The sequence below is a fragment of the Ochotona princeps genome, chromosome 8 (assembly GCF_030435755.1).
Source record: "Ochotona princeps isolate mOchPri1 chromosome 8, mOchPri1.hap1, whole genome shotgun sequence".
Lineage (NCBI taxonomy): Eukaryota > Metazoa > Chordata > Mammalia > Lagomorpha > Ochotonidae > Ochotona > Ochotona princeps.
Window position 1 is genome coordinate 39,750,037 of NC_080839.1, and position 25,296 is coordinate 39,775,332.

The 25,296-nt window shown below is 49.9% G+C and overlaps 1 protein-coding gene across 6 annotated transcripts in view; it reads right to left on the minus strand.

Moving 5' to 3' along the window:
* The window catches only part of SERTAD2 (SERTA domain containing 2), a 204,826-nt gene that overhangs the window by 67,775 nt on the left and 111,755 nt on the right, over positions 1–25,296 (minus strand). For 2 of the 6 annotated variants that reach the window (XM_058667886.1, XM_004580095.2), the window contains exon 2: positions 15,699–17,838. The exons of 2 other annotated variants lie outside the window; for them this stretch is intronic. In XM_058667886.1, coding sequence (XP_058523869.1) covers positions 16,914–17,834 — 921 coding nt within the window. In that variant the 5' untranslated portion in view covers positions 17,835–17,838 and the 3' untranslated portion in view covers positions 15,699–16,913. Of the gene's footprint in view, positions 1–15,698; positions 17,839–19,111; positions 19,331–25,296 lie in introns of those variants that run through there. 2 more of the 6 variants (XM_058667885.1, XM_058667884.1) reach the window with 2 other exon arrangements.

Sequence of the window (25,296 nt, forward strand, 5' to 3'; positions counted from 1 at the left end):
GAGCTAGGCTCCCCCCCACCAGTCCCCTCGGTAGACTCCTTTTGTTGTCCATAAATCCCCTCCAATCTCCCCTTGCAGAAGCGCACAGCCAAGTGGAATTCAACACCCAAACACTCACACAAAGGCCAGGATTAATAGCTGCCTTTGTCTGGGCACAGATGTGCAGCAGCTTGGAAGGGGGGGTGCATTTTTCCTGCCACTTGAGTCCAACCGGCTGGCTCCACACTGCGGGGAGGAGAGTGGGGGAGGGAGAGGAGGAGGAGGAGGAGGAGTCTGGCCGATCCCCCACCAGGGCACCACAACCACCCGCTTCTCTGAGCCATCTGGCCCCCATGAGAGGGAGATTTTTCCACTTTCCTACAAAGGTCCTCTCTCGCTGGGAGAGCCCTCAGTCTCCCTGATTGCGCCTTCCAACAAGTCACACTCCAAGCCACTGCTCAGTCTCTGGACTCTGCCCTTGATCTTCCCAGAGCCCTTCAGGCTGTCACACAGGTCCACTTAGGCCTCAAGGAAACCCTGTGAGCTCAGCAGGCTGACTCCGGAGACTGGACCCACTGAGGCTGCTTTGGGAGCAAGTGGGGTTTGCGTTGAGCTCCAAAGGATGGGCAGGAGTTGTCTTGGGAGAGGGCAGGAGATCAGGAGTTAGAGAGGCAGGAGAGAGAAGACCTTAAATATTTCTTCTGAGCAACAGGGAACTACTGAAAGTTATGGATCAGAAAAGGTGGAAGAACACACAGGTCTAAGAAAAGCTCTCCTGCTGTTGAGCATGAACAGGCCCAAGGTCACAGCCGATGGAACAAACAGGCCGGCGCCTGGTTCTCTTCCAGTCCCCTCTGTCTCTAACAGAATCCCTTTTCCAGAACAATCCATGCTCAAGTGCAATCACATGACCATGGAGGTCATGAATCTGGTCCTCAACACTGAGAGCAAGAATAGTCTTCCTGATTGTTCTATGAATCAGCCTGTGTTCTTAGGTGGACGGCTAGTTGGAAATCTAACATCAATCAAGTTTAGTGTCAGGGAATTCTTCCTCTTCCCAAAGCAAGTATCTGGAGTTCTCCAAGCTATCTGGTCTCTAAGGGGACTAAGATAACTGCTCTTGGGGCCAGTGCCATGGCAAAGTGGGTTAAAGCCCTGCCTACGTTCCATAGGAGTGCAGGATCGAATCCTGGCTGCTCCACTTCCTAGCTGGCTCCCTGCTATTTGTACCTGGGAAAGCAGTGGACACTGATTCAAGTTCTTGGGCCCCCACACCCACACAGGATACCTGGAAGAAGCTTCAGACTCCTGGCCTTGGACCAGCCCAGCTCTAGTTTTTGTAGCCATTTTGGGAATGAATCAATGAATGGAAGAACTCTTTGTTTTCCCTTCTCTTTCTGTAAATTTGCCTTTCAGATAAAATAATTAAATAAATATATCTTTAAAAAAAAAAGATAGTGGCTCTCCTGTCAGAAGAGTACCCTTGCATGTTCGAGGAGAGAATCAGATAAAAAACTAGGTAGCAGGTAAATTCCCGAGGTGACTTCAGATGGTGGTAACTGCTGGGGAAGATAAAGCGGGTGATGTGCCTGGTCGGGGGTTGGGAGGATGAGGGTGGGCAGAGATATGCCATTTGAAGTGTCGGGGAATAAGAGGGATGAGACATGTTGGTTAGAATTCTACATAGTCACTGTGATGTTTAATCTTTTCTGGACTCCAAAATTAACAATTTCACAGGATTCAACCTAATAACCAAGAGAGAAGGGACGGGCAGAGCAGGTGCATTGTCTGAGGCGGGACAGGGCGTGGGGCAGCGATACAAGGTTACAAAGGTTTTGACACAGCACTGAGGAAGGATGAGGAAGGAGAATGGAGGTGGGAGAGGACAGCCTGAGAAGGAGCTGAGAATTTAAGTTCAGTGGGAAAAGTGACTGGAGGGGAGGCGGTGTCATGGCGTTTTAGGTTGATGCTGTGCCAGCATCCCAAACAGGTGGTGGTTCAGGTTCGGGCTGCTCCACTTCCAATCCAGCTTCCTGATTTTAGCAGGGAGAATGGCCCAGGGCCTTGAGCCCATGCACTCAGGTGGGAAGGTCATGGCTTCCAGCTTTGGACTTTTGCAGCCCAGCTCTGGCAGTTGCAGCCATTTGGCGGAGTGAACCAGAGGACGGAAGACCTCATTCTCTCTCTCTGTCTCTCTCTCTTCTTCTCTCTGTAACTCTGCCTTTCAGGTAAAATAAATACAGTAGAATAAAATAAAAAAGAAAAGTGATTCATGGGCTAGGATGTAATCGGATTCATGTTTGAATAGTTGCAATGTTGAATATTTTGAAATTTGAAACTAAAGACAGCACCATTTCCATCAGTATTCCAAAATAAAAAACATCAATATAAATCTTGTAAAACACAAAAAATCATTATGAAAGAAAACTACAAAATGCTGATAGATAAAAACAGAGATATTCCATGTTCATGGACAGGAAGACAGTAGTGTTCAGATATCAGTTCTTTCCAACTAGAGCTATACATTCTGTACAATGACAATCAAAATCGCAGCAGGTTATTTTGTAGATATTGATGAAGTCATTCTGAAGTTTATGTGAAAAGGCAAAAGACCCAGAATGGCTAATACAACACTGAGAAAACAAAGCCAGCAGATCGACACTATTAGGTACGATGATATTCCTCAGCCCATGGGAAATTTTTGCGGCACTAAATGACAGAAGTATAGAAGTATACCTTGGAAGCAAACTGGCATTTGCACATCAAATGTCTGGTCCCAGTCTGATAACCCTGTGGGCAGCTCCCAGCCCTCTCCTGGGAGCAGCTTAGGGGTGTCTTCCCCGCCCAGCAGCAGGCCTTAAGAAGAATTTCATGAATTCCATGCCCAGAAAGGCCCTGCCACCTGCCCCGAGTAGGAGAGCATAGGAGAATCGTGGGCCACAGCCATATCTAAAACCTCCAGTCTAAAGCAGACTGATCTCTGTTCTTCAGTGAGATGCCCACTAAGCCTGTCAGCCGCATTCTCTTCCCTATCCTTTGTTAGCATGCTTATTGCTACCTTCTGTCTCCTGCCCGAATTTGAAGACAAGGACCTCTGATGCAGCTGTCACTGGCAGCAAGAGTAGCCAATTTGAAGGGTCAAAGAGACCAAGACAGAATGAGTGGGACAGAGTAGTGCTAAATGAAAGCTACAGGAGGCCACTGATTGGGACTGAGCTCCTGTCTGGGGCCCAACACACTACATCGCAAAACTGAAACCGAATAAATGGTCAGCTGATCTTTCAAAGAATCAGGGGAGCTAACGGCCAAATTCCCCACGTGCCTGTTTCCATCAGCCTGGTGATGAACTGAACTCTAATGTAATCCTTACCAAAAAGGGTCACCTGATGGCAACCTTTTTTTTTAAGATTTATTTATTTTATTACAAAGTCAGATACACAGAGAGGAGGAGAGATAGAGAGGAAGATCTTCCGTCCGATGATTCACTCCCTAAGTGACCGCGGTGCTGCGCTGATCCGAAGCCGGGAATCAGGAACCTCTTCCAGGTCTCCCTCCAGGTCTCCCACGCGGGTCCAGGGTCCCAAGGCTTTGGGCCGTCCTCGACTGCTTTCCCAGGCCACAAGCAGGGAGCTGGATGGGAAGTGGAGCTGCCAGGATTAGAAGCGGTGCCCATATGGGATCCCGGGGCGTTCAAGGCGAGGACTTTAGCCGCCAGGCCACGCCGCTGGGCCCCCCCCTTTTTTTTTTTTTAAATTGGTCTGTCTACCTGGCTCCACTTTACAAGGGAGGTAACCTGGAAATGATTTGCTTTTTACTTCTGCTTTGTTCAGGCTTGATCTGAAACCTCTTCTTGCTCAGTTCATTGCAACCCTTATTCTGTTTACAGATTAAGATCTTTAATTTATTGATCTTTGATTTATCTTTATTGTAATTCTGTTGTTTGATAATAGATAGTCCAGAAAAAGACCCAAATATGGTTTAACTGATCTTAGACAACAGCAAAGGCACTTCAATGCAGAGAGAATAGTCTTTTCAATAAATGGTATTGGGAAAAAGTTTGTGACATTCATACACAAATATAAAATAAGTGTAGGGATTGGTGTTGTACCACAGTGGGTAAAGCTGCCACCTGTGACACCAGCATCCTATATGATGCCAGTTCATATCCCGGCAGTCCCACTTCCCATCCAGCTCCCTGCTGGTGGCCTGGGAAAGCAGTAGAGGACGGCCCGAAGCCTTGTTACCCTGCACCTGCATGGGAGATACAGAGGAGGCTCCTGGCTCCTGGCTCCTGGCTCCTGGCTTTGGATTGGCTCTGCTCCAGCCACTGCAGCCACTTGGGGAGTGAACCAACAGATGGAAGATCTTTCACTCTCTCCTTCTCTGTAAATCTGCCTTTCCAATTAAAAAAAAAAAAAATCTTCAAAACCAAACCAAACTAAACCAAACCAAACCAAACTGAGTAAATGTACAAGTAAACTATGGTACACCAAATAATGAAACAGGGTTAAAACACTATCTAATTATTGTCAAAGAACAAAAGTACAATGAGTTAGTTTAAATGTCTTAATTGGTTTTTACTTTCTAAAGATTCCTTTATTTATTTGAAAGGCAATGTGAGATGATAAATGAGAAATCTTCCACCCACTGGTTCATCCCCTGCATGCCTTTAATTAAAGCTAGGCCAACATCAGCAGCCAGGAACTCCACATGAGTGGTAGGGACCCAAGTACTCGGGCCATATTCCACTGCTTTCCTGGGCACATTAGCAGGGAGCTGGATCAGAACTGGAGCAGCCAGGACTTGAACCGGCACCTGTATGGAAATGCTGGCTTCACAAGCTGTGGCTGTACCCCTATGCCACAACACTGCCCTGTGAGTCAGAGTTTTGAATGTGCACGTGTATGAAGACAAGTTTCTTGAGCAGGACATGCCAGTCTGCTTCCTTGGCCACATTCCAGCCCTTGCAGTAAGAGCCCTGGCAGACTGTTTCCTAGGGAACTCTGCCTTCTCACAGTGTCCTTCACTCACCACAAGAAATAGCTCTCCTCTGAGCCACTCCCAGAGAATAACCCTCTTGGTTCCACCAGCACAACCTTAAGTGTCAATGGCTAAGTGTCTGAACAGGCTACCTACCATGTGGTTTCAACTACACGGCATTCTGGGAAAGCTTATGCTGCAAAGACAGTAAACAGATCAGAGACTGTCCAAGCTTAGGCCACAAATGAGGGGCGATCGGAGATTTTCAAGACAGTACAGTCATCCTGGATGCTGCTGTGAGGGGTCTGACGTGTTGATTATTCCCAGTCAGATGCCCTGGAACACTCACTGCCTAGCACAACACCTTATGCAAGCATGGGCTTTAGGTAACAAGAGTGCAGCTCTAACCCTCTGCCAGTTGCACAAACATGCCAGACTAACTCAAAACGTCAGTACGAGGGACCCTGGATGGGGTTTGGAGAAGCATATAAAAAAAACTGCACATTTTTTGCAAGTTTTATATAAACCTGGAAATACTCTAAAATGTAATATCTAGTAAATTAATAAGTAGCAAAGGATGGCAAAAGATGGTTGCCCACCCCTCTCTCCTTGTCCTCAGTGCCAGCTGCGTGCAAAGGCACTCTCCCTCAGCAGCCAGGGCCTGGTAGTGCCTGTGAAGGGCAAGCAGTGGGCGAGTGGAGGTCGGGGCAACCAACACAAAACTTCCTCAGCACGGCACCAAACCCTGGTGTCTCAACCAGCTGTCTGGCCAGGGACCGCATCACTGACCCTGCCCCACTCCTGCCCTGAGATGGAGTCCAGGCCTATATGACTGCGCACATTACAGGATGCCCAGGCATTGGCCCTGGCTAGGATGGACTGGGTATGGAAGTGAGGTCACTGATAGAAGGGGAGAGGCAGCTGTAAAGAGTGGTCATCAAGAGGCCGCCCTCCCGCTGGACCTAGGTGGTGAGGACAGAGCCTGCCTTGAGTTAGTAAAAATCATCGGACAGATAGTCCACAAGCAACCTAGCCTGAAGCAGGAGCACCCTAGGCAGAGGCGGGACCCAGGGCCCTGGGTCTCCTGCCCAAAAGGGGAGTGAGGCTGGGAGGACAGCAAGGGCAGGTGCCAAATGTACTTTGCTCCTCCACACTGCAGTCCCTCCCTTCCTGCACTGCACCCTGAGGACATAGCCCTCCTCCCCCGCCAGGACCCACAGCTCAGTGAGGGACACCTTCAATGTCTTCAAACAGGGAGTGCAGTGCTGCCAAGGACAGAACACAAAGCAGGTGCCAGGAGCAAAGGCAGGGGGAAACAGCTGCCCTGCAAGGGAGCAGCTTGTGGCCAGGCTGAGAGGCAGGGGTGTGCTTGGTGAGTGGGGCCAGAAGAACATGAACAGGGGGTGGGGTGGCAGTGTGCAGGGTGCAACAAGCAGGAAGGGCCTCAAAGGCCATGACTGACAGGAACTTAGGGTTTCCTTCCTTGAGAGCCAGTGGGATGCCTGGAGTCCTGGAGGTCATTTGGGAGTGACTTAGAAAGTTAAGCTCGGGCTGACTCCAGCCTGCTCAGGGAGGCTCCGTGCTTTCACAGGGTCTCCAGTGTGTGTAACTGGAGGCATGGGACTCACGTATTTTCCCAGGGATCACTCCGGGTGCAGGGTGGAGGTCAGGTGTCCCAGGCAAGGTTGGGTGGTGAGAGATGACCGTGGCAATGGTGATGGACATCACCAGGGAGGAGTGAGCAGGGTTCACTGCTAGGGTGGGGAAGAGCAGGCTGGGAAAGGAGTTTAGTGTCACCAGGCGGGTAAAGGAGGCAGCAGAGGCATGTTGAATGAATGGGGGGGGCTCCCCAACCCACAGCAGCCCCAGTCCCCCTCCCTAGGTCACCAGCTGCGGGTTGTGGGGGTTTCTGCCCTCTGCTTTGCTGGGATTACACGGATCCATTCTCAAGATCCTGCCCTGACTAGTTTGTCCTTCCTTGTAGCCAGAAGGAAGGCCTGGCGGGCACCCGGGGTTTGCGGACTGGACACTGCTCGAGGTCCCGCAGTCCCCTGGGAGCCAGCCAGGGATCATGTCCAAGTTTTCTGCACACACTGGAAGTCTGTGTAAAGGTAGTGCCACCCACCACCATGCCACCCTGCCAGCTCTCGCTAGGGGTCCCCAGCAGCACCTGACCACTGCTCAGAACAGCAGACTGCCTCACTTTGCTAGGTGCCACTGGCTTCCACCCTCCTGTCACCAGGGTGGCCTCTCCTCTCCTCAGCACTGCCCCAGCCCCCAGGCCCTCAACACGCCAGCCCAAGCTGCCTCTGCCGAGAAACTCTGCCCACTGGCAGCCCAGTCTGAGCTGCAGAGGCCAATCTGGAACACAGAAAATCTCCATCCCACACGACCTGGCCCGTGGCCTGTCGCTGTGACCCAGAGGGCACAAGACCTCTGTGGCCCTGTGCTCTGGGGCTGCCCAGCACTCCTCTCCCAGTTCCCAAAAGCAAGTGAAAAACCACAGGGGGCCGTGCAGTGAGTCAGATGGCTGCCCTGTGACAGCAGACAGACCAGGGAGAGGGGCCAGCACAGCGGCTGCCGGATTCCAGCACTGGTAGCCTGAGCGGCAGGCATCCAGTTAAATGGACACGAATTTGTCTCCAAGCTGGGTAAACAGGGTAAGTGCCCGGCTTTCTCTTGGGTTGAACGTCTGAGAGGCTCTAGGGGACAACAGTGGCAGCTCCTAGGCTGGGCCCCTCTGCTTCTTCAACTATGGCAAGTGTGTGGTATGTCTTTGTGTGTGTTTGTTGTGCGTGTGTGCGGTTTGTGTGACGATGGCAGCCCCAGTCCTGGGCCTCTCTGCTTCCCTCAGCTATGGAAAGTACATGGTATGTGTGTGTGTTGTGTGTGTGTGGTGTGTGTATATGTAGTGAGTGGTGTGTGGTGTGTGTAGTATGTGTGTGCTTGTGTGTGGTATGTTTTGTATGCATGCATGGCATGCATGTGTGCGGGTGATGTGTGTGCATGCATGGTAAGTGTATGCTGTGTGTTGTGGAGTGTGTTTGGGGATGGCGGTCCCAGGGACAGACACAACAGAATCTGGGTCTGAAGAGGCTTCAGTTCTCACGGAGTCCCTGAGAACACGGGATTTCTGTCTGCATGGAGTTGTGGGTCCTGAGTTTCTAGCTCCTTCTTTAAAGGTCTGAACTTCACTCCAGAGGGTAACAAGGAAAGGAAGCAGAGTTAGGGGCCAGGTGTCCCTTGTTGGACCCCAGCTCCCCTGAGCCGCTCCTCCTAGAAATCAACTAAGTGAGTGCATGAGAAATTCTTCACACGCCATTAAGCTCTACACAGCCGTCAGGGGCGATCACCGTCATCCCTGGCACCTCTCCAGCGGCGGGAGGAAGGACCCCGAAGGCAAGAGCTTGTCTGGGATGGACTTGAGGGGACACCATTTCAAAGCACGGCCACCTGGCGCTGCTTTCAGGCACTCAGTTGGGAGACAAGCGACCATAAATCCTCCCAAAGCTGACCCCCCACTTGGCTCAGTCTCCTCCTGAGAAGATGCAGAGCGGAGAGGACAGGCAGGGCTGAAGACTGCTCGTCCCGGTACAACGGCACGACGGCAAAGGAAGGGGGAATGGGGGAGGATGGCAGCTCCCACCCCCACCAGGAGGCCAGGGCGGGGAAGTGCTTCCCCACCCCCACCTCCCCGCCCCCAGCCTTCCTCCAGGCCTCTGTTCCCGCAGCCATTTCTTGTCACTGCTAAACAATAGGCCTTGCTGGCAGCTGGCAGCTTTGGCTGCCCAGCCTAGGGAAGGGAGGGGAGGAGAGAGGAGGTGTGGAAGGAGGGAGGCAACCCAGCAGGCTGTGGGGCTGGGTCAGCCGGGCTGCCACCGAGGGGGTTCCCAGCCCCAGGGACAATCGGGCGTCTGTGCCTCCCGGGCTGCACGTGGCCTGGCACCTGACGGGCAGTGGTTCTCTTTCCACCCAAGAAGCCCGCACCACATGGCAGAGATGCTGGCACAGCACCCTGCCCCTGTCACCACGGGTCTAATGTTGCTGAGCAGAGCTGCCGCCCCGGGGCAGCCAGCCGGCATGTCTGTCCTGCCTCCTTCCAGTGCCAGGGAAAGAAGCCACAGCACACGGCACGCCAGCACTTGGCGCTGTCTGGAACGCCAGAGTGCTCACAAGCGGTAACCCTGGGGAACACGCCTCTAGAGTCAGTCACAGGCTCCTTCCCCTGGAAGAACAAAGGCACTTTAGAAGCCAAAAGGGAAAAGGCCACAGGGATGGAGAACCCCAGATTGCTGCCCAAGCCCGTAGCGTGTTCTCTGAGTAACTGACCCAAGATGACGTGCGTGGAACTAGGAAACTGCGGGGTCCCTCTCCAGACACCCCTTCAGAGGCCTGCGCCATCACCCTGAGGGCGGAAACCTGATTTTAGCCATGGTTACTCTTATGTTAGCTATTGACAACCCCTGTGGACTTGTTCTTTTTTCATCTGCTTGAAAGGCAGAGAGAAAGAGAAATCTTCCCCATGCTATTTCCCCAGTTGCTCACAACAGCCAAGGTTGGCCAGTTAAAGCCAGCAGCAAGAAACTCCATCCAGGTCTCCTCTGTGGGTTGCAATGACCCAAGCACTTAAGCCATCATCTGCTGCCTCCTACCTACACAGCATGAGCAAGGGAGCTGGATCTAAAGCTGCAGAGCTGGGACTCAAACTCAAGAACTGATACTGGCCGTGGGTGTTCCAAGTGGTGGCGACCCACTGCTGTGCCGCAACACCCCTGCCTCTTGTGTGCATTTTTTAATGTTCTTGAACCATTTGTTTATACCTGTCTCGTTTAACCACCACTGTTCTATGAGATGGCTCGATTTTACCTGTTTAATGGATGAGAAAGCTGAGGCAGAGAGAGGTGCAGCGAGCTACCCAAAGTCACGAACTACACATTTACTTAGGCTATTTGCAAAGCAGTGACAGACAGGCAGGGATTTTTCCACCTGCTGGTTTACTCCCTAAAATGATGACAACAGCTGACACTGTGCCAGGCAGAAATCAGGAGCCGGGAGCTCCCACTGTTATGGGATGCTGGCATCACAAGCACTGGCTTAGTCTGCAATGCCACAGCACTAGCTCTAGTTGCAGCCAAGATCTGAGCTCAGGCCAGCCGCTCTGAACACCATGCCATAAGGGAGGTTTTGCTGGAAGTAATAATCCCCTCCCCTCCTTGGATCTCATGTTCACATCTGTGCAACAGGTCCCTTAGGCCAGATGATCCATCCCTGGCAGAATTCTGAGAATGCCTGCCCTGGTATGACTTCACTGCTGTGCCTGCTCCAGTCCGGACCCCATCTCCAGCCCTCAGGATTCTTTAGGCACCTGCACCGTATCTCCTTTTGGGGGATGGGGTGGGAAAGAGTGTGCTCCATGTTTAAGCAAGCCCCGAGCCTGACCTAACTATAGTCAGACACTGTCCTAAGTACTCAGAGTGGTGTAAATATCCAGGTGAGGCCAACTTACTTTTCTCTCTACAGCCAGATATACACAGAGGAGGAGAGACAGAGAGGAAGATCTTCCATCCGATGATTCACTCCCCAACTGAGCCGCAACGGGCCGGTGCGCGCCGATCCGAAGCTGGGAACCAGGAACCTCTTCCGGGTCTCCCACGCGGGTGCAGGGTCCCAAGGCTTTGGGCCGTCCTCAGCTGCTTTCCCAGGCCACAAGCAGGGAGCTGGATGGGAAGTGGAGCTGCTGGGATTAGAACCGGCGCCCATATGGGATCCCGGGGCTTTCAAGGTGAGGACTTTAGCCGCTAGGCCACGCCGCCGGGCCCTTTTCTCTTTTTAAATTTGCTTATTTGAAAGGCAAAGCCACACAACACACACGACACACACATACCATCTATCTGTTGGTTCACTCCCCCAGTGGCTGCAATGGCTGGGCTGGACCAGAAAGAAATGAGGAGCCCACACTTTTTATGAGTCTTCCATGTGGGGGCAAGGGCCCAAGCACTTGGGCTGTCCTTCACTGCTTTCTCAGTGGAAGCTGGATTGCTGCGGTTTTTTGATATGGGACACTGTATTGCAGGTAGCAGCTCAGCTCACTGCACCGCAACTCTAGTTCTGGACAACTTCATTTTCAAAGGGGCAAGTGGCCAATACTTACAACTTTGAGTGCCACATGGTTTCAAATGCAACTCCTCACCTCTATCGTCACAGCACACTAGCAGCCATAGGCTGCCTTAGGCAGACTACATGAGCATGTCCTAGTAATATTTCACTTATAAGGTGGGTGGTGGGCAGGCTAGACGACCCCCACGGGGCTACTGCTCCGAAAGCTCAGAGTAGCAGTGCGCTGTTACTGTTAACCTGAAGACATAGCAGGCCTTGCTGAGGCACGAATCTTGCGGCAGCCTACAACAGGCAGAGGTTGGCTTTGACTGGGGTGATGGACAGACATTGACCTTGGCCTTGCAATGGTGGGTAGCCTCTCAGCAGAGGGGGAAGCACAGCTATGGTGCACAAATTATCAACTGAGGTCACTGTTGAATCAAGAGCAGAGGCTCCGAGTTCTAGATACAAGCTACTCAACCGGCCTGCTTTCTAGTTATCAGTCACTTCCCAAGAAACTTCCTGCTGTGCCCTGCATGTTGGCTCAGCTGCCTGAACAAGGGACCCCAAGTCGGGGCAGACCCAACAACACAGGCAGACTTGTGGAAGTATTAGGTTGGGTTCTTCAGGGGCTGTAGGATGGAACTTGCTCTGCCTCTCACTTTGCTTCTGGTGTTTCTGGCTCTCTCTGGCATTCCTTAGCTCATAGAAGCATGGCCTGCATCTCTGCCTTTATCTTTGCCTGGCATCCTCTGTTGTGTGTGTGAGAAAGACTGCTTGCATCAGAACCTAAGGACACTGGTTGTTGTATTAGCTTAGGGCCCAAACTATTAACCTCCTTGCAACTTGAGATTCTAGAGCTCTCCAAACTAAGGTCCCATTCTAAGGTAGCTTGGGCCAGGCAAGGCTAGAATTCCCTGGCTCCGTCAGACGGCCCTGGTAACCTCTGAAAACAGCGGAGGTGACCTCTGGACTGTATCACTGAGGCGGGGGTGGGGTGACTGCTGGAGCATGAACACCAATCACACAACCCTCTGGTGTTTCAGAATGCCACCTTTAGGATAAGGAATATGAGAGAAGGAATTAGCTAGTACGCAGGTGCAACAGTTGGAAGAACAGAGGGCACGGACTGGGGAAGCAGCGGTGAAGATGGAAAGCAGCTGGCAGAGGGACCACGGTAGTTGGTGCTGGACGGCAAGGAGCCGCGTGGACATCTGAGTTAAGTCTGAGTGGAGGAAGAGCAAGTTCCCATCGGGGAAAGGCTCAGGAAGGCCAAGTAGGAGATTGCCAATCTAGGCAGATGCTGAGGTCCGCAGCTCAGGAGAGGCAGGGGTGGAACCGAGTTTTGTACAACCTGAGACTTGAGCATCTCAGAAAAGCAGGCAGGACCAGAGACTCGGGGAAGAGCTGGAAAGGGGCCAAACCCTGGAAAAGCAATAGTCAGAGGGAGTTGGGGCACAGAAGACAGAAGCAGGAGGTGCAGGTAGCATGGGGAGAACCAAGAGACCAAGGTCTGGGATCCGTAACACCAAGTGCTGCAGAGGCGCCTGGGAGCCACCCAGCAGAGGCCGAGTGAAACACGTGAGGCACAAAGAAAGCTGTGGGTACACCTCTTATCTTTTAACTGTTTATTGTATAATATAAAACTACAAAAGTAAGACTGCTCATTTCCATGTACATTTAATTTATCCAATTGTTTAAATTACAGCCCAAACCTACACATGAAGACAGCCACCTGGGTTCCGATGTAACATCTGTAATATTGCATAGAAAAGGCACAGCTCTCAGGTCTGTGGGGGGAAAGGTTATACCTCCTTTTCAACAAACACCCTTCTCAAAAACCATGCACCACATGTGTCACTATGTACATGTTCTGTTTGGAAATCTAGGTCATTAGCACACATGGACTGCACTTCTCTTCCTAACTTGTGATCCCCAAAAAGTCCAAAATGATAAGTGGCTTTGTCTGCAACAGCATTTGATCCTGCCTGAATGTTCAAGAACCCCAGAGACCTACTCTTAGGAGCATCAAAAACAATGTACATAAACAGGACGCGTGCACCTTGCAGTTGTCCTGTTGAAGGGCAGTACAGGCCGCTAACCATTTATAATAGCCAGAACAGGTTCAAACGTACTCTTTTTCTAAAAATGCATAAAGGTCCAATTTGTAACAGAAAGGTTTTGAATTAAGACAAGTCATAGTAAAGTAACAATCGCTGCACAGAGCAGAGTTGCTCTCTTTTTAACATGTCACTTAAGAAGGCTGCCTTGCGGTATTCATAATTCATTTGTTTACCGCAAGGGTGGTTAATAACTTTAAGTTTTAAAAACGACCTGTAAGTTGATACTTTGGCTCTTCGGAGCTTATTTAGTACAGAAATTCTCCTTGATTGACCTCAGGGCAGTTGGGGCACTCCGAGGGGCTATGGTAATTGAAAACTCAACTGGTACATGTGCGAGAGGTGTGCAGGCGGCTCTGGGCCATTTCTCACCCTTTGGTATGAACTAGGGTGCCCATGTGGTTGCCTCTTCTGTCATCAAGAGAAAGTGCGGCTAAAAAGACCTTTTAAAAATATCAAACCTTTGATACTTGATTTTCTTAAAAAAATTTGGAGGTATTAGAACATTCCTCATCCATACCTTTTGCATATTTCAAATAGACCCATATTAGAGAAGAGAGTAAAAGCAAACGTGGACTGTGCACACGATGAGAAGACCTGGGAGTCCCAGTTCGGACCCCCTGGTAATACAGATTTACATTCCTACAGATTACATTCCTACCATACATTCTGCACATGTTATGATCCAGATGTTGTTAGCGCTCCACAGTAAAATAAATATATTTACACAGAACAAAGGAATAAATAACTTATGGGGGAAAAAATCACTTCAAATTCAAAGCTCTTATGATTCTGCTCTCATCCTGTCATTTCATTGCACATCACTATCACTGTCTGCCCTCTCCCAGCCCCAGCCAGGGTGTCTTCCTCAGAAAGGCACCTCGCGCCTGGCCCTGGATGCCACACGATGTCTTCTATAAAGGGAAAGGCACTGCTGCCAGGTGGCATCCAGAAGTACACACCACACTCCAACTGGGGCCTGCCAACTCCACTCCGGCTCCTCCACTTCCCTGCTGGGACGCCCACCATCTCCTGAAGATAGGACAGAGAGAATTTGAATCCCTGAAGCTTTTGCTCTTGGTGAACATGGGCCACCGATTTCCTACTTCTTCTGAAGACTAGTGAATATCAAGCATCTCGGGCAAGGCTGTCAGAGTTAAAACAGCAGCTGTCTGTTCTTGCTGGGGGCAGTGTGTGTGCATGGGGGGGAGGTTGATTCTGAAGCCCATACTCCCCAAAATATGAAAGTCAGAGAATCAAGTTTGGGCAATCCCTCTCCCTGTGCCTGAACTGTTGCCCAACATATGGGATCCGTTTAAACACACAATTTACTAATCCAACGAAAGTACAGTTGTTCTAAGTTACTGTAAATCAGTTTTTAACAATGGCAAGTCAACTACTTTACCCTGTTATTGTCCAGAATAATCAATACCCTTGCCTGCGTATGGAGATGAGGTGGCACTGGGGGGTGGGAGCATGCGGCCAGTCTGCAGGGTCCTGCAGTTAGGGAAGCGTGGAAGGAGTCTGGGCAGACTTGTTCTCCCCAAAACAGTGACAACCTTCACCTTAATTATATGGTAGGCTGTTCTCTCAAAGGAAATGACACCTTGTAGCAGTTAACAGGTGTCTGCACAGAGGTTGTTTATAGGAGAACAAATGCAATTTGATCAGTTTCTCACTGCTCTGCTGAGTTGATAATTAGCCTTTAAAACACAGTCAAGTGTGGAAAAAAGTACATTAGAATGCAGGCAAACTTAATCCTATCTTACAGGCATCCCTTGCTTACATGAACAGTTCCTTCATCACAAATTTGCTTTGCCATGTGCATTATAAAAATAAAACTGTTTATGGCTTGCTTAAAGTGCCATTTTTTGGAAACGTTGTCTTTTTTTAATTGGCCAGAATGACCCAGTTTTATCCATGGCAAGAGGCGAGCAGAAAAGGAGACTGAATATTGACAAATGAACAACGACAAGGACAATGACAACAAAACAAATTCCCATAATTTAAACACTTTTAAATAAATATAAAAGTTATTCCTAAAGAAGAAGAAGCCATTCTCATAACGATATAGGTTGTAACCTGCACTCAACGGCCGAAGTACCATTGGAAGAAAGAAACAACTGAAAGGAGAAGGCCATGACGTTGACACCAAGCATGATACACCGGAAACGGCTTCAAATTAAACGCACACCATGAGGGAGGAAAAGCTATGTCTTAAGTGTGTCAGGCGGTAGGCGGCAGAGGGGAGACATGCATAGAAAATCCTGTCTGCGTATTTGGGTCAAACAGCCTTGTAAAGTGTAGTGACATTAGCAGCTGGGTTAAGACGGACAGCAACCCAAGGGGAAGCCATGGCGTCCGGCAACTATCTCCAGGTTCAGAGTCACACGGGTGTCCCGGGAATGTCCCCCCCTCTGGCTGGCGAGGCCAGTGGCGCTCACGGTGGTGATCTTCTGACAAGCAGTTCTCAGCTCTTAGCAACAGAGGGAACAGAAGCTCTGGGGAGGGGAAGCTGAAGAGGCAATTTAGCAACAGGACGGAGGCCTTGGGGGAGATCTTCTGGCAGAGGCCTAAGTGCTGCGGGAGGGCTTAGTTCCTGTGAAGAGGTTGGTTGCTTTTCAGAAAATTTTGTTCAGATGTAAAATTGCAGGTCATCATACAAATTATGCCAAAAAGGAAAGACTTGGGTTTTCATTAAAAAAGAAAAACATTTAAAAGCACAAACTTGGCATAAAGACACGCTTAAGAATAGAGGGCAGCCTTCCCCTTGGAAGAGGGGGCTGAAGGAACCATCCCCTCAAGCCCGGGCTCCACAGCCCCTCCCGCCAACTTCTCCATGCAAGTCTGACGAGCAGACGAGGCTCTGGCTCTGGAAGTCACAGTACTGGCGGGTGTCCACGGCAGGGAGAAGTCAGTGCTTAGGAACTTTGGGTGTGATGTCACCTGGCCCGTCATTAAAGCGCTCTGTGTGTGTGTGTGTGTGTCTGCATTGGGGGACATCAGTTGCAGATTGATTTGATCCACTTTTCTCTTGCACCATACACATATAGAAAACGTTACAGCTCTATAAAAGTACAAGTGCCGCTTGTACATCTGAAGTTTGCAGGAACTATGTGAGCAAATCCTATCAAAATAGCTATCTCATTGTATAAACAGCATTTGTTTTTAGAAAAACAATATCATAAACTGCAGAATCTGTACAAAAATATAAAATAAATTTGGATAGCAGTTTTCTAAACAGCCATGTAAATGCAACACTTAACAAGGAGTAGTTAATGCCTCTAAAAAGGCTGAATTGCCAAGTCAACCTATACAGGGCAAAAAATGCCAGAAAAGGGACTGAGATCATCTAAATTATATATATATATATATATTTTTTTTTTTTCATTTTCACGTCTTGCAATAAAACTTATAGAAAAAATAGACAAATATGCACATGCAATTTACAGCTTTTCCGACTTAATCCTTGTGCTTCCCTTGAACTTGTTATTTCTGCCATTCGACATAGCAATGCTGTCCCCTCCCCCACACGGGAGGGCTCAGGAACCACTGGGGACGGGTGGATTGAAAAGTGGTCATACTGGTATGAAGGCACTCCAACTCTGCTCAAAGCAAAAACTAGTGTGATCCTCTCATGACGCGTTCTTCTGAAGAAGGCAAGCAAGGGTGCATGCACAGTGTGGAGAACTGTCAGGGCAGCATGGAACGCTCCTGGGGGTGGGGGGCATCCCGCTCTTAGGACCCCACCAGCACCTCCATGATGTGGTCCAGCTCCGTGAGGTCCATCTTGAAAGGCTGACTCGGGGTGACGGGCTGGCTGCTGTAAGGAGCCAGGGTCTTGAGGAGGTCGTCTGCTGACACGGGGGCCATTTTCGAGGCTGTCCCTGCAGCAGAAGTGCAGGGGTCAAAATCATACATGGACGTGTCAATGTCGGCGAACAGGATGTCGTCCAGGGTCAAGTCTGTCAGGAAACCCGTGGATGTGGTGATTTCAAAGTTCCCAGGCAGAGAGTCCATGAGTTTTGAGTCACCCTCGGCGCCTTTCGGGCCGGCGGCCTCGCTGGAGGTCCCAGTGGAGCCGGCGGCCAGGGCGGCCTCTGTGGAGGTAGATGTGGGACAGAGCTCCTCAATCTCGTCCAAGGCGGAGGAAAAGCTGTCCTTCTCGGGTGGCGGTGGCGGGAGCAGGGCTACAGGGGAGAGTCTGGCGGGAGCCGCGGGCGGCACGGCCCCGGGGGAAGTGCAAAAAGTGTCGTTGTCCTCCTCAAGCAGCGAGGCAGGCGTGAGGCAGGCCTCCAGGGGCGTAGTGCTTCCAGGGTCGCAGGGGTGCGTGGGCGCTGGCTCCAACGTGACCCCGAAGCTGCCGCCCGGCGGGGAGGCTGCAGGCGGGGAGGCGGGCCCGAAGGCGGGCCGCAGGCTGCCCTCCTGCTTCAGTTCCTCCTGGATGCGCCTGAGCATGTTGTTAATGAGCACGGTCTTCTGCAGGCTGGGCTCCGTCAGGGGCCTCTGGCTGTAGAGCTTCATAAGGGAAATGTTGAAGATAGTCTGGCGCTGTAAGGTGTAAGACACCTTGGACGGACCGTCGGAGGGAGAGCCGATTTTGCCTTCCAGCCCATCTTCATGCTCATCAAACTTACGTTTTCCTCCTTTACCCAACATATATCTGCAAGAGAGGAAGGCAGGAAACAGGCGTGAGTCACACAAAGGCGGCTGTCTCCCACGGAAGGGACGCGGGGCTAGAACATGACAAGACAATGTGGGTTTAGGTCAGGACGACTTGGACTTCAATGCCGGGACAGAGCCCAGCTATGGATGTGAGGAACGCTTTTTAGAACAAGGGGGCATGGCGGGAAATCAAGCTTTGTATGCGGGGGAAAATTTTTTATCACTAGGTAGTGTGGAGAATGTATTTCTTGAAAAATGTGTACCGCACAGACAAGTTAAGAGTTGCCATGGAAACCGTGCTTTTGACTTTCTCAGTTCATGTGCTGGCGTTCACGTGCCCAACATTATCATGCAAGTTCAATTTCCCTCCCCTACGTAGATTTATTTTTAAACACTAAAAAAACACTTAACAATGCTATGGCCTAAACAGGTATAGGTGTCATGAATTACAGCTTGAACACATCTCAAAGGATTGAAAGAGCCAAGTTAGAGACGGAGGAACATGTGCCATTTGGGGAGAACTGTGGTACTTTGGACATGTTCTTTCCCTCCTCGTTATGCACAGAGCTTTCCTGCCTGTTTGGTGACACATGGTGAAGCACCTGGCCGGTAACAAAAGACCACAGTGGCCGGGCTGCCACCACTTTTCCTTCTATAACCAAGGGGAGGAATGTGTGTTCTACAGCACAAGTTTTTTCTTCAGTCCATTTCATCACACAGTTACACCTGAATGCAACTGGATTAACTTTTAAAGTACTTTGCTCTGACTATAAACATTGCTGTTGGGTCATACAGACATTTTGTAATGAAATACCTACTGTCACTCCAGGTATGTTGTGTGTGTTTAAATGCACATAAATATACCTATGTACACTTGTATATTTAAAAATAATGACTTTATATCTCACAGCTCAAGAATTTTGTAATACACTGAATATTTTTAGCAATTTATTTATTTGAATCACCTGCATAGCCGGAGCTAGGCAAGTCTGAAAGAAACAAAAGGGGAGAGACAGAGAAGACTGGTGGTATCATCTACAAATGTGTGGAGTGGCTGGGGCTGGGCACTGAGCCTCACTCTCCCACCTGTGGGACCCAAGCACCTAAGGCACCACCCCTGCTGTGAGGATCAGGAGCGTACAAGAGAGTCAAACCCATGGAATGCAATGTGGGATGTGAACATGGCTAACCAGAATCTTAACCACCAGGACAAACGCCTGCCCCGAGGGTTGAACTTGAAAACCAAAGAAAGATCTCCTCCTCCATCTCACCTGCTGCTCACAGCCCAGGCTGCATCCTCTCTTGCTCTGGCCTTAGCGAGCACTGGTCTTCAGCTGGGTGTCACCTTCCAGAGAATGTCTCCAAGGTCACATGGACTCCGACTGTTCTAAACACAACAGTCTCAAGTATGAGCCTTCACCTCACAGTCCGTCCTTTCTAACCACTTCATCAACGGAGTTGCCCCTCTTTGTCCGATGGTTCTAATCCCTCTACAACACACAGGACACACAGACATGTGTTAATCTTCATCTCAATGTGATCCAGTCTTTCTGGTGTCTCCACAGGCAGCTGCTGTGAAGTTACCCGGTTCTCCTTCTATATGCCACAGAGCTACTGAATTGCTCCACATCGCCCCTGTCTGAGGCACGCGGCTGCGCACAGCGGGAAGGCCCTTGTGAGTGAAGCCTGATCTTCCTACACCTTCTCTTCACTGGGATTTTCAGTCTCATTCTAAAGGAGTGAGGCCGGACAGAACAGGCCTTTACAGAACTTCCTTTCAGTGCTGGATTAAAGGAAAGTCACAGTATTTCTCAAAGCAGACACACAGGGTCATGGATCCGTGCACCCAAATTCCGTCCAGAGAGACTGGTTTCCAATAGGGCAGTCTCAGACAGCTGAACTGCCAACTCTCAATGTCAGAATCAATTTGAGATGTGCAAATGCTTACAGTGACTGGGAAGTTACTTGTAAGACTCACTCCTCCTGATTGACAAACACTAAGGAAAGTGCTGTCAATCACTAGGACCCAAGACAGGTCCCATAATGAGCTGCTGAGGCAAGGAAGGCGATGATGGTAACAACTGGCTTATCTGACACCACACAGGACACACATACTGCTTAGTACCACCAGTTCATTTGTATAGCCACTGTGCACAGGGTATTTCCTATCCAAAGAACCTGTGCTCATTTAAACTTCAGGTTGAATCTGAGTGGAGGCAGTTAATTCAATTTGCAAAGTCCTTCTACTTTAATGTATCAGAAGTGTTACCAGACAATTGGGTTTTGAAACCCAGAGCTGTTTACAATTATACTATTTGTGTTTGTGTACCATTTGGCTATTTAAATAACTTTCAGAAAAATCTCACTTTGGCCAAAGAGCTCCTTTAAAGGCATTCAATTCCCACAGAAAGTGGTTAAGTGACGTATGTAGTGTCACACTGTAACCATGCTAACACATTTAAATGTGTGTGTGAGTACACAAATACATGTACACTCTAAAATAACTGTTTCTCAAAGTGTGGTCCAGGGATGGTGCCAAGCTGTGAACTTCAACTGTTTGATGGGGTAAGCAGACACTATTATTTAGGAAATTTTGCAGAAAATTTACAGAGGAATTGTTTGTGTTAAGTTCTAACTGCAAAAATTGTTTGTCTTCAGATGTGTTTCTTGGGCTGGGCATTGTGCTACAACACGTTAAGCTGCTGCCTAGGATGTAACTGCATCTCATATGCCCTGGAGTAGCTTCCAGCCTCCGTTTCCCACCCAGCTCCCCGCTAACGTGTGCCTTCCTAGGAGGCAGCAGGGATGGCTCAAGTCCTTTGGCTCCTGCCACCTATGTGGGAAGTCTAGATTCTTGCCTTTGGGGTGGCACAGCCCTGGCTATTAAAGTCATTTAGCAAGTGAACAAGCAGGTAAAAGATCTCTGTTTCTCCATCTCTCTATCACTCTGCTTTAAGAAAAATCAAAGAGGCCCCAACGTGATGTGATAGCGTAGCAGCTAAAGTCCTTGCCTTGAATGCACCGGGATCCCATATGGGCGCCGCTTCTAATCCTGGCAGCTCCACTTCCCATCCAACTCCTGCCTGTGGCCTGGGAAAGCAGTGGAGGATGGCCCAAAGCCTTGGGACCCTGCACCCACGTGTGGGAGACCTGGAAGAAGCTGCTGACTCCTGGCTTCTGATCAGCTCAGCACTAGCTGTTGTGGCCACTTGGGGAGTGAATCATCAGATGGAAGATCTTCCTCTCTGTCTCTCCTCCTCTCTGTATATCTGACTTCCCAATAAAAAGAAACCTTAAAAAATAAAGTAAATAAACCTTAAGAAAAAGTAAAAACAGTTCTACAGTGATAACTCAAGTTTACACCATCGTACCTAAGCATTACCTCTCCTCCAGAAAACCATTAAGAACTCAAAGTGGCGATGAGCTTGCTCATTTGTTTTTACTTGAACTTTGCTTTACATTTAAGGGCAGTAATACTCAAACTTCCTATGATATGGAACCATGTTGCTTCCCCCACTTCTATTTTTTTTTTCAGTTTACTTGAAAGGCAGAGAAACAGACGAGACCTCCCATCTGCTCATCCCACTCCTCAAATGCCCATGACAGCTGTGACTGGGCCAAGTAGAAGCCAGGTGCTAGAGTTCAATCTTGGTCTCCCACATGGGTCGCCCTGGACCCAACTACCTGCTACTTGCTGTCATCCACAGTGGACGTTAGCAGAAAGGTGGACTGCAAGTGGAGCCACTGTGCCCAATGTCTGCCCCACTTACATTTTCATATTTATTTCTGAGAGGCAGACAAAGACCTCCTACCCGCTGGTTCATTCTACCATGCGAATGGCAGGAACCCAGGTCCTTGGACCACCATCTGCTGCTTCCCAGGCTGCTCACTGGCAGGATGCTAAATGGGAAGAGAATGGGAAGTGGGACTTGATCTCAGACCATCAGACACGGGGGCTGTGAGGGTCCCAAGCAGAGGCTCTCAAACACTTGCTACCAGAAGAAACAAAGGTTGTTTTTGGGTAACATTTTTCTAGCAATAATCGCTGAAGCCAAAGAATTCACTTATTTAAAAAGCATTTAACAGGCATCAAGTAGAATCCGCCCCACCCCGCCAAAAAAACCTATGACACTTTCAGAGGAATTTTCATGCAAGAAGCCCCTCAATTCCAACGAGATTGGCTCAGGTCACACAGGCACGATAATCCCAATGACTTAGGGACAGCCCGGTAAGACGCCTGTAACACTGCTGACACACACCCCCACCAGCCTCCCAGAGTAAAAGCTACAGTTACAGCTACAGCTCCGAACCTTGGAAGCTCTTTAGACACGTAAATAAAGACCACCCACCACCCCCACAGCCTCTAAGCAGGCTTGCTTTCATTTCTCTATTTTGTATTAGGAGGCAAATGGTCTCCATATACCCAGTAAGATTGCAAAACGCAATATTGATCTTAATCCTATTACTATTTAGATTGCAATAGAAAGGAATAAAACGTGAAATAAAATCTGCTCCACATGGTTAAGAGGTTTGCCCAAAGTTTGGTTAACACATTGTTGTAGCTTCACAATTAGTGTGGCCAAGAGAGGCCTCCAACATTTGAGTGTGGGGGGACACTCTCACTCTCAGGGCTTTGTATCATAATTGAAGGAAGAAAAGACCAGACATGCCCTTAAGAACCAGAGGGCAAGAAGCCAGACTCTGCCTCTGTGCTGCTCCTGGCTGGAGCTGGCCAAGTCCTAAGCAGCCTCTTTTCCCTCAGGCATTCTAAGGAAGTAACAATGGCTCTTTAAGTGCAGGAGCAGCACGTGACCTTTCTGAAGGCCTCACCAGGATGCAGCCCCAGGACTGAGCAGTAGCAGGAGCTCATTAAAGGCTTCTGGGGAACACAGGGGAAGGGGGCCGCCCTTGTGAGCCTGCAATTCACTCAGAGGAGGGGCTAGTGGACCACCCTGGGGCTGACAGCTCATCCTCTCCTCCCTGGGCTTGGAAGACCCAAGTCCACAGCCCCTGGCTTTGGGTCCAGCCACGTGTCTACTGAAAACTCACTGGCTCTCCAGGTTTGAGATCCAACAGCCTCCCTTCTGGGAAATGGAGGGAAGGGCTGTGGAAGGGGAGGATGTCCAGAGCCCTGGTGTAGACAGGTGGGCAGGTGGGAGGGCAGGCTGCATTCTCCTGTCCCGCACACTCTCCTTTTCTTTTCCTCCAATGACAGCAAGCAGCAGACACACCTACAGAGTGTAACATTCCCTGCCAGGCCCCACCACCTTGCCCTGGCAACTAGTTCTCAGGCGATGCTGCTCTGTGGCCCATGCTGTCGTCCTCTATCCACCTCACCTTGGAGCCCAAAAATGTCTTGGTTTGGTTCATCAGGACTGGGTCACTGCTCTCCATTTCTTAAACTTGGGCAAAAAGGAACCAAGAGCATTTTTTGTGATGGCCACGGAGAACTGATATTTAAATTAAGTACTGTGCAGAATTAAAGCATCGTAGTTCAGTTTCAATGAGAGCTCAGCTTGTGACTGATACACCAGATCTGTGGGCACAACCCAATCCTTTCTGTGAATATAATGAGGTCTTATTGCCCACGGCCCAAAAAGGAACTGACACAGAACCCATGTTTAAAATGGTAACATTCCAGGAATCAAGGAAAAAATGCAGGGGTGAACATTTGGACTGGAGGTTAAGAAGCCCAAGAGATTCTGTGGGAGACTCGACTGGAGCTGCAGGTTCGTCTTCATGCCAGGGCTCAGGGTATCTGGCAAGTCCCCCAAGGGATGGAAGCCTGTTTTCCTGGCTCAAACAAACAAAAAATTCAGGAAGAAAAGTAACTCAAGCAAACTGAACTGAAAAACATGTAACTACTTTTTTCAACTTTAAAGGTTACTTTAACTTTTAAGTTCATTCTTACTACTACCTGAATTGTCAAAATGAACTGTTGTGATTTTAAAGGTCTGAATATTAAATTTACATGTGCAAATTTACGTATGACATGTTGTCACTTTAAGCCCCCAGGTCCTCACTGCTGTAACCCAACCCAGTCTCCAGGTAAGAGCTTGGGCAGGGCCTCCAAGCAAACTGTGGGAAGCCTGCAGGGAAGCCCTGGACAGACTATCAGAACGAAAGCCTGCCTTACATCCCTCACTAGTGACAGTCCTGACCCAAGACAGCAGGAAAATCATCTGAGACAGAATACAGGCTACAAAGACCTCCAAGAAGAGGTTCAGAATTGATAGCTTAGTTTCAGTGTCCGAAAAGAGGAAAAGACTGGGGAGGCGATGACTGAGAAGGCCACCAGGCAACGTGCAGCCAGCTGGCCACGCTCACACAGGCTGTGTGCTGGGATGCTGCGGACACGGGTCAGATGGAGGAGGGCCTCCAAATGACCTCAAGGCCCAATTGGCGCATACCCTACGTGCATCGTCAATAGCTTGATTCCGCTTCCTTTCCAAGTAACAGCATTAACTAGAAATTCAGTGTTCTCCCCTTTCAGAACAACAGCAGGCTTCACAATGAAGCAAAACATTGCTCTTAGAATCAGTTACACAGCAAAGCGACGGCTGATTCCAGGCACACATGGGGTTTGCTTTGCTCTGGTCCCTAACCTGGGTGGGTGAGTAACACACTAATGCGTGTGACAAGTTCCCGGCTTGTAGACTTCAGATGCCACACGCTGTTCTTCAGTGAAAACAAGCATTAATACATGTTGGCACAGCAGTCCAGGACAGTTGTCGGGCTGTGTGGCTGCTCTTGCCACATCGGCACAAAAGCCCCGCAGCGGCCATACCGGACCCTGAGAACCATCAACATGGGGCTTCTCTGTTGGCCCCAGAGATCCAGAGGTCTGTGTATCCTCCCTCCAGCCCCTCTTTGGAAGGCAAAGGCAGCAAAGTGGAGGTCATGGCCAAGTGGCCCACATGGAGGCTAGCAGGGGCCATTTCCTCACCGTGCCACCAGCACCCACTGCATTCTTTCCACTTCCTTTGAGGTAGGGGTGGAAGACAGCAGCACCCCGGACAAGGCCGCGTGAGAGAAATGGGCTCCAGGCAGGCTCAAGGCTGGGCCCCACATGGCTCAGGGACAACTTGGGAAACAGAACATTCTCCTCTCCCTCATTCCATCCATTGGCCTTGTGCCGTGTGGGAGGTGGTGAGGAGGGAGAGGCAGCTCGGAACAAAAGGACGCCTCCCACCAGCCAGGAGCCGCCCTCTGGGAAGGGCTCATCTGTAACCCGGCAGCTCGGCACTCCTCCAGCCCTGTCACTCTCTCGGGCAGGAAGGAAGCTTCAGGCCCAGCCTACTTCTACAGGGGCGGGAGGGGGGAGCAGGGCATGCTGGCTCAGATAACTTTCTCCACCTTCACAGACACACAGGAGGACTGCGCAATGTGATCACATCTAAATGCGGTCAGCGCCCCTCCCCGCCAACACACAGAGGAACACCACCACACAAAGGCC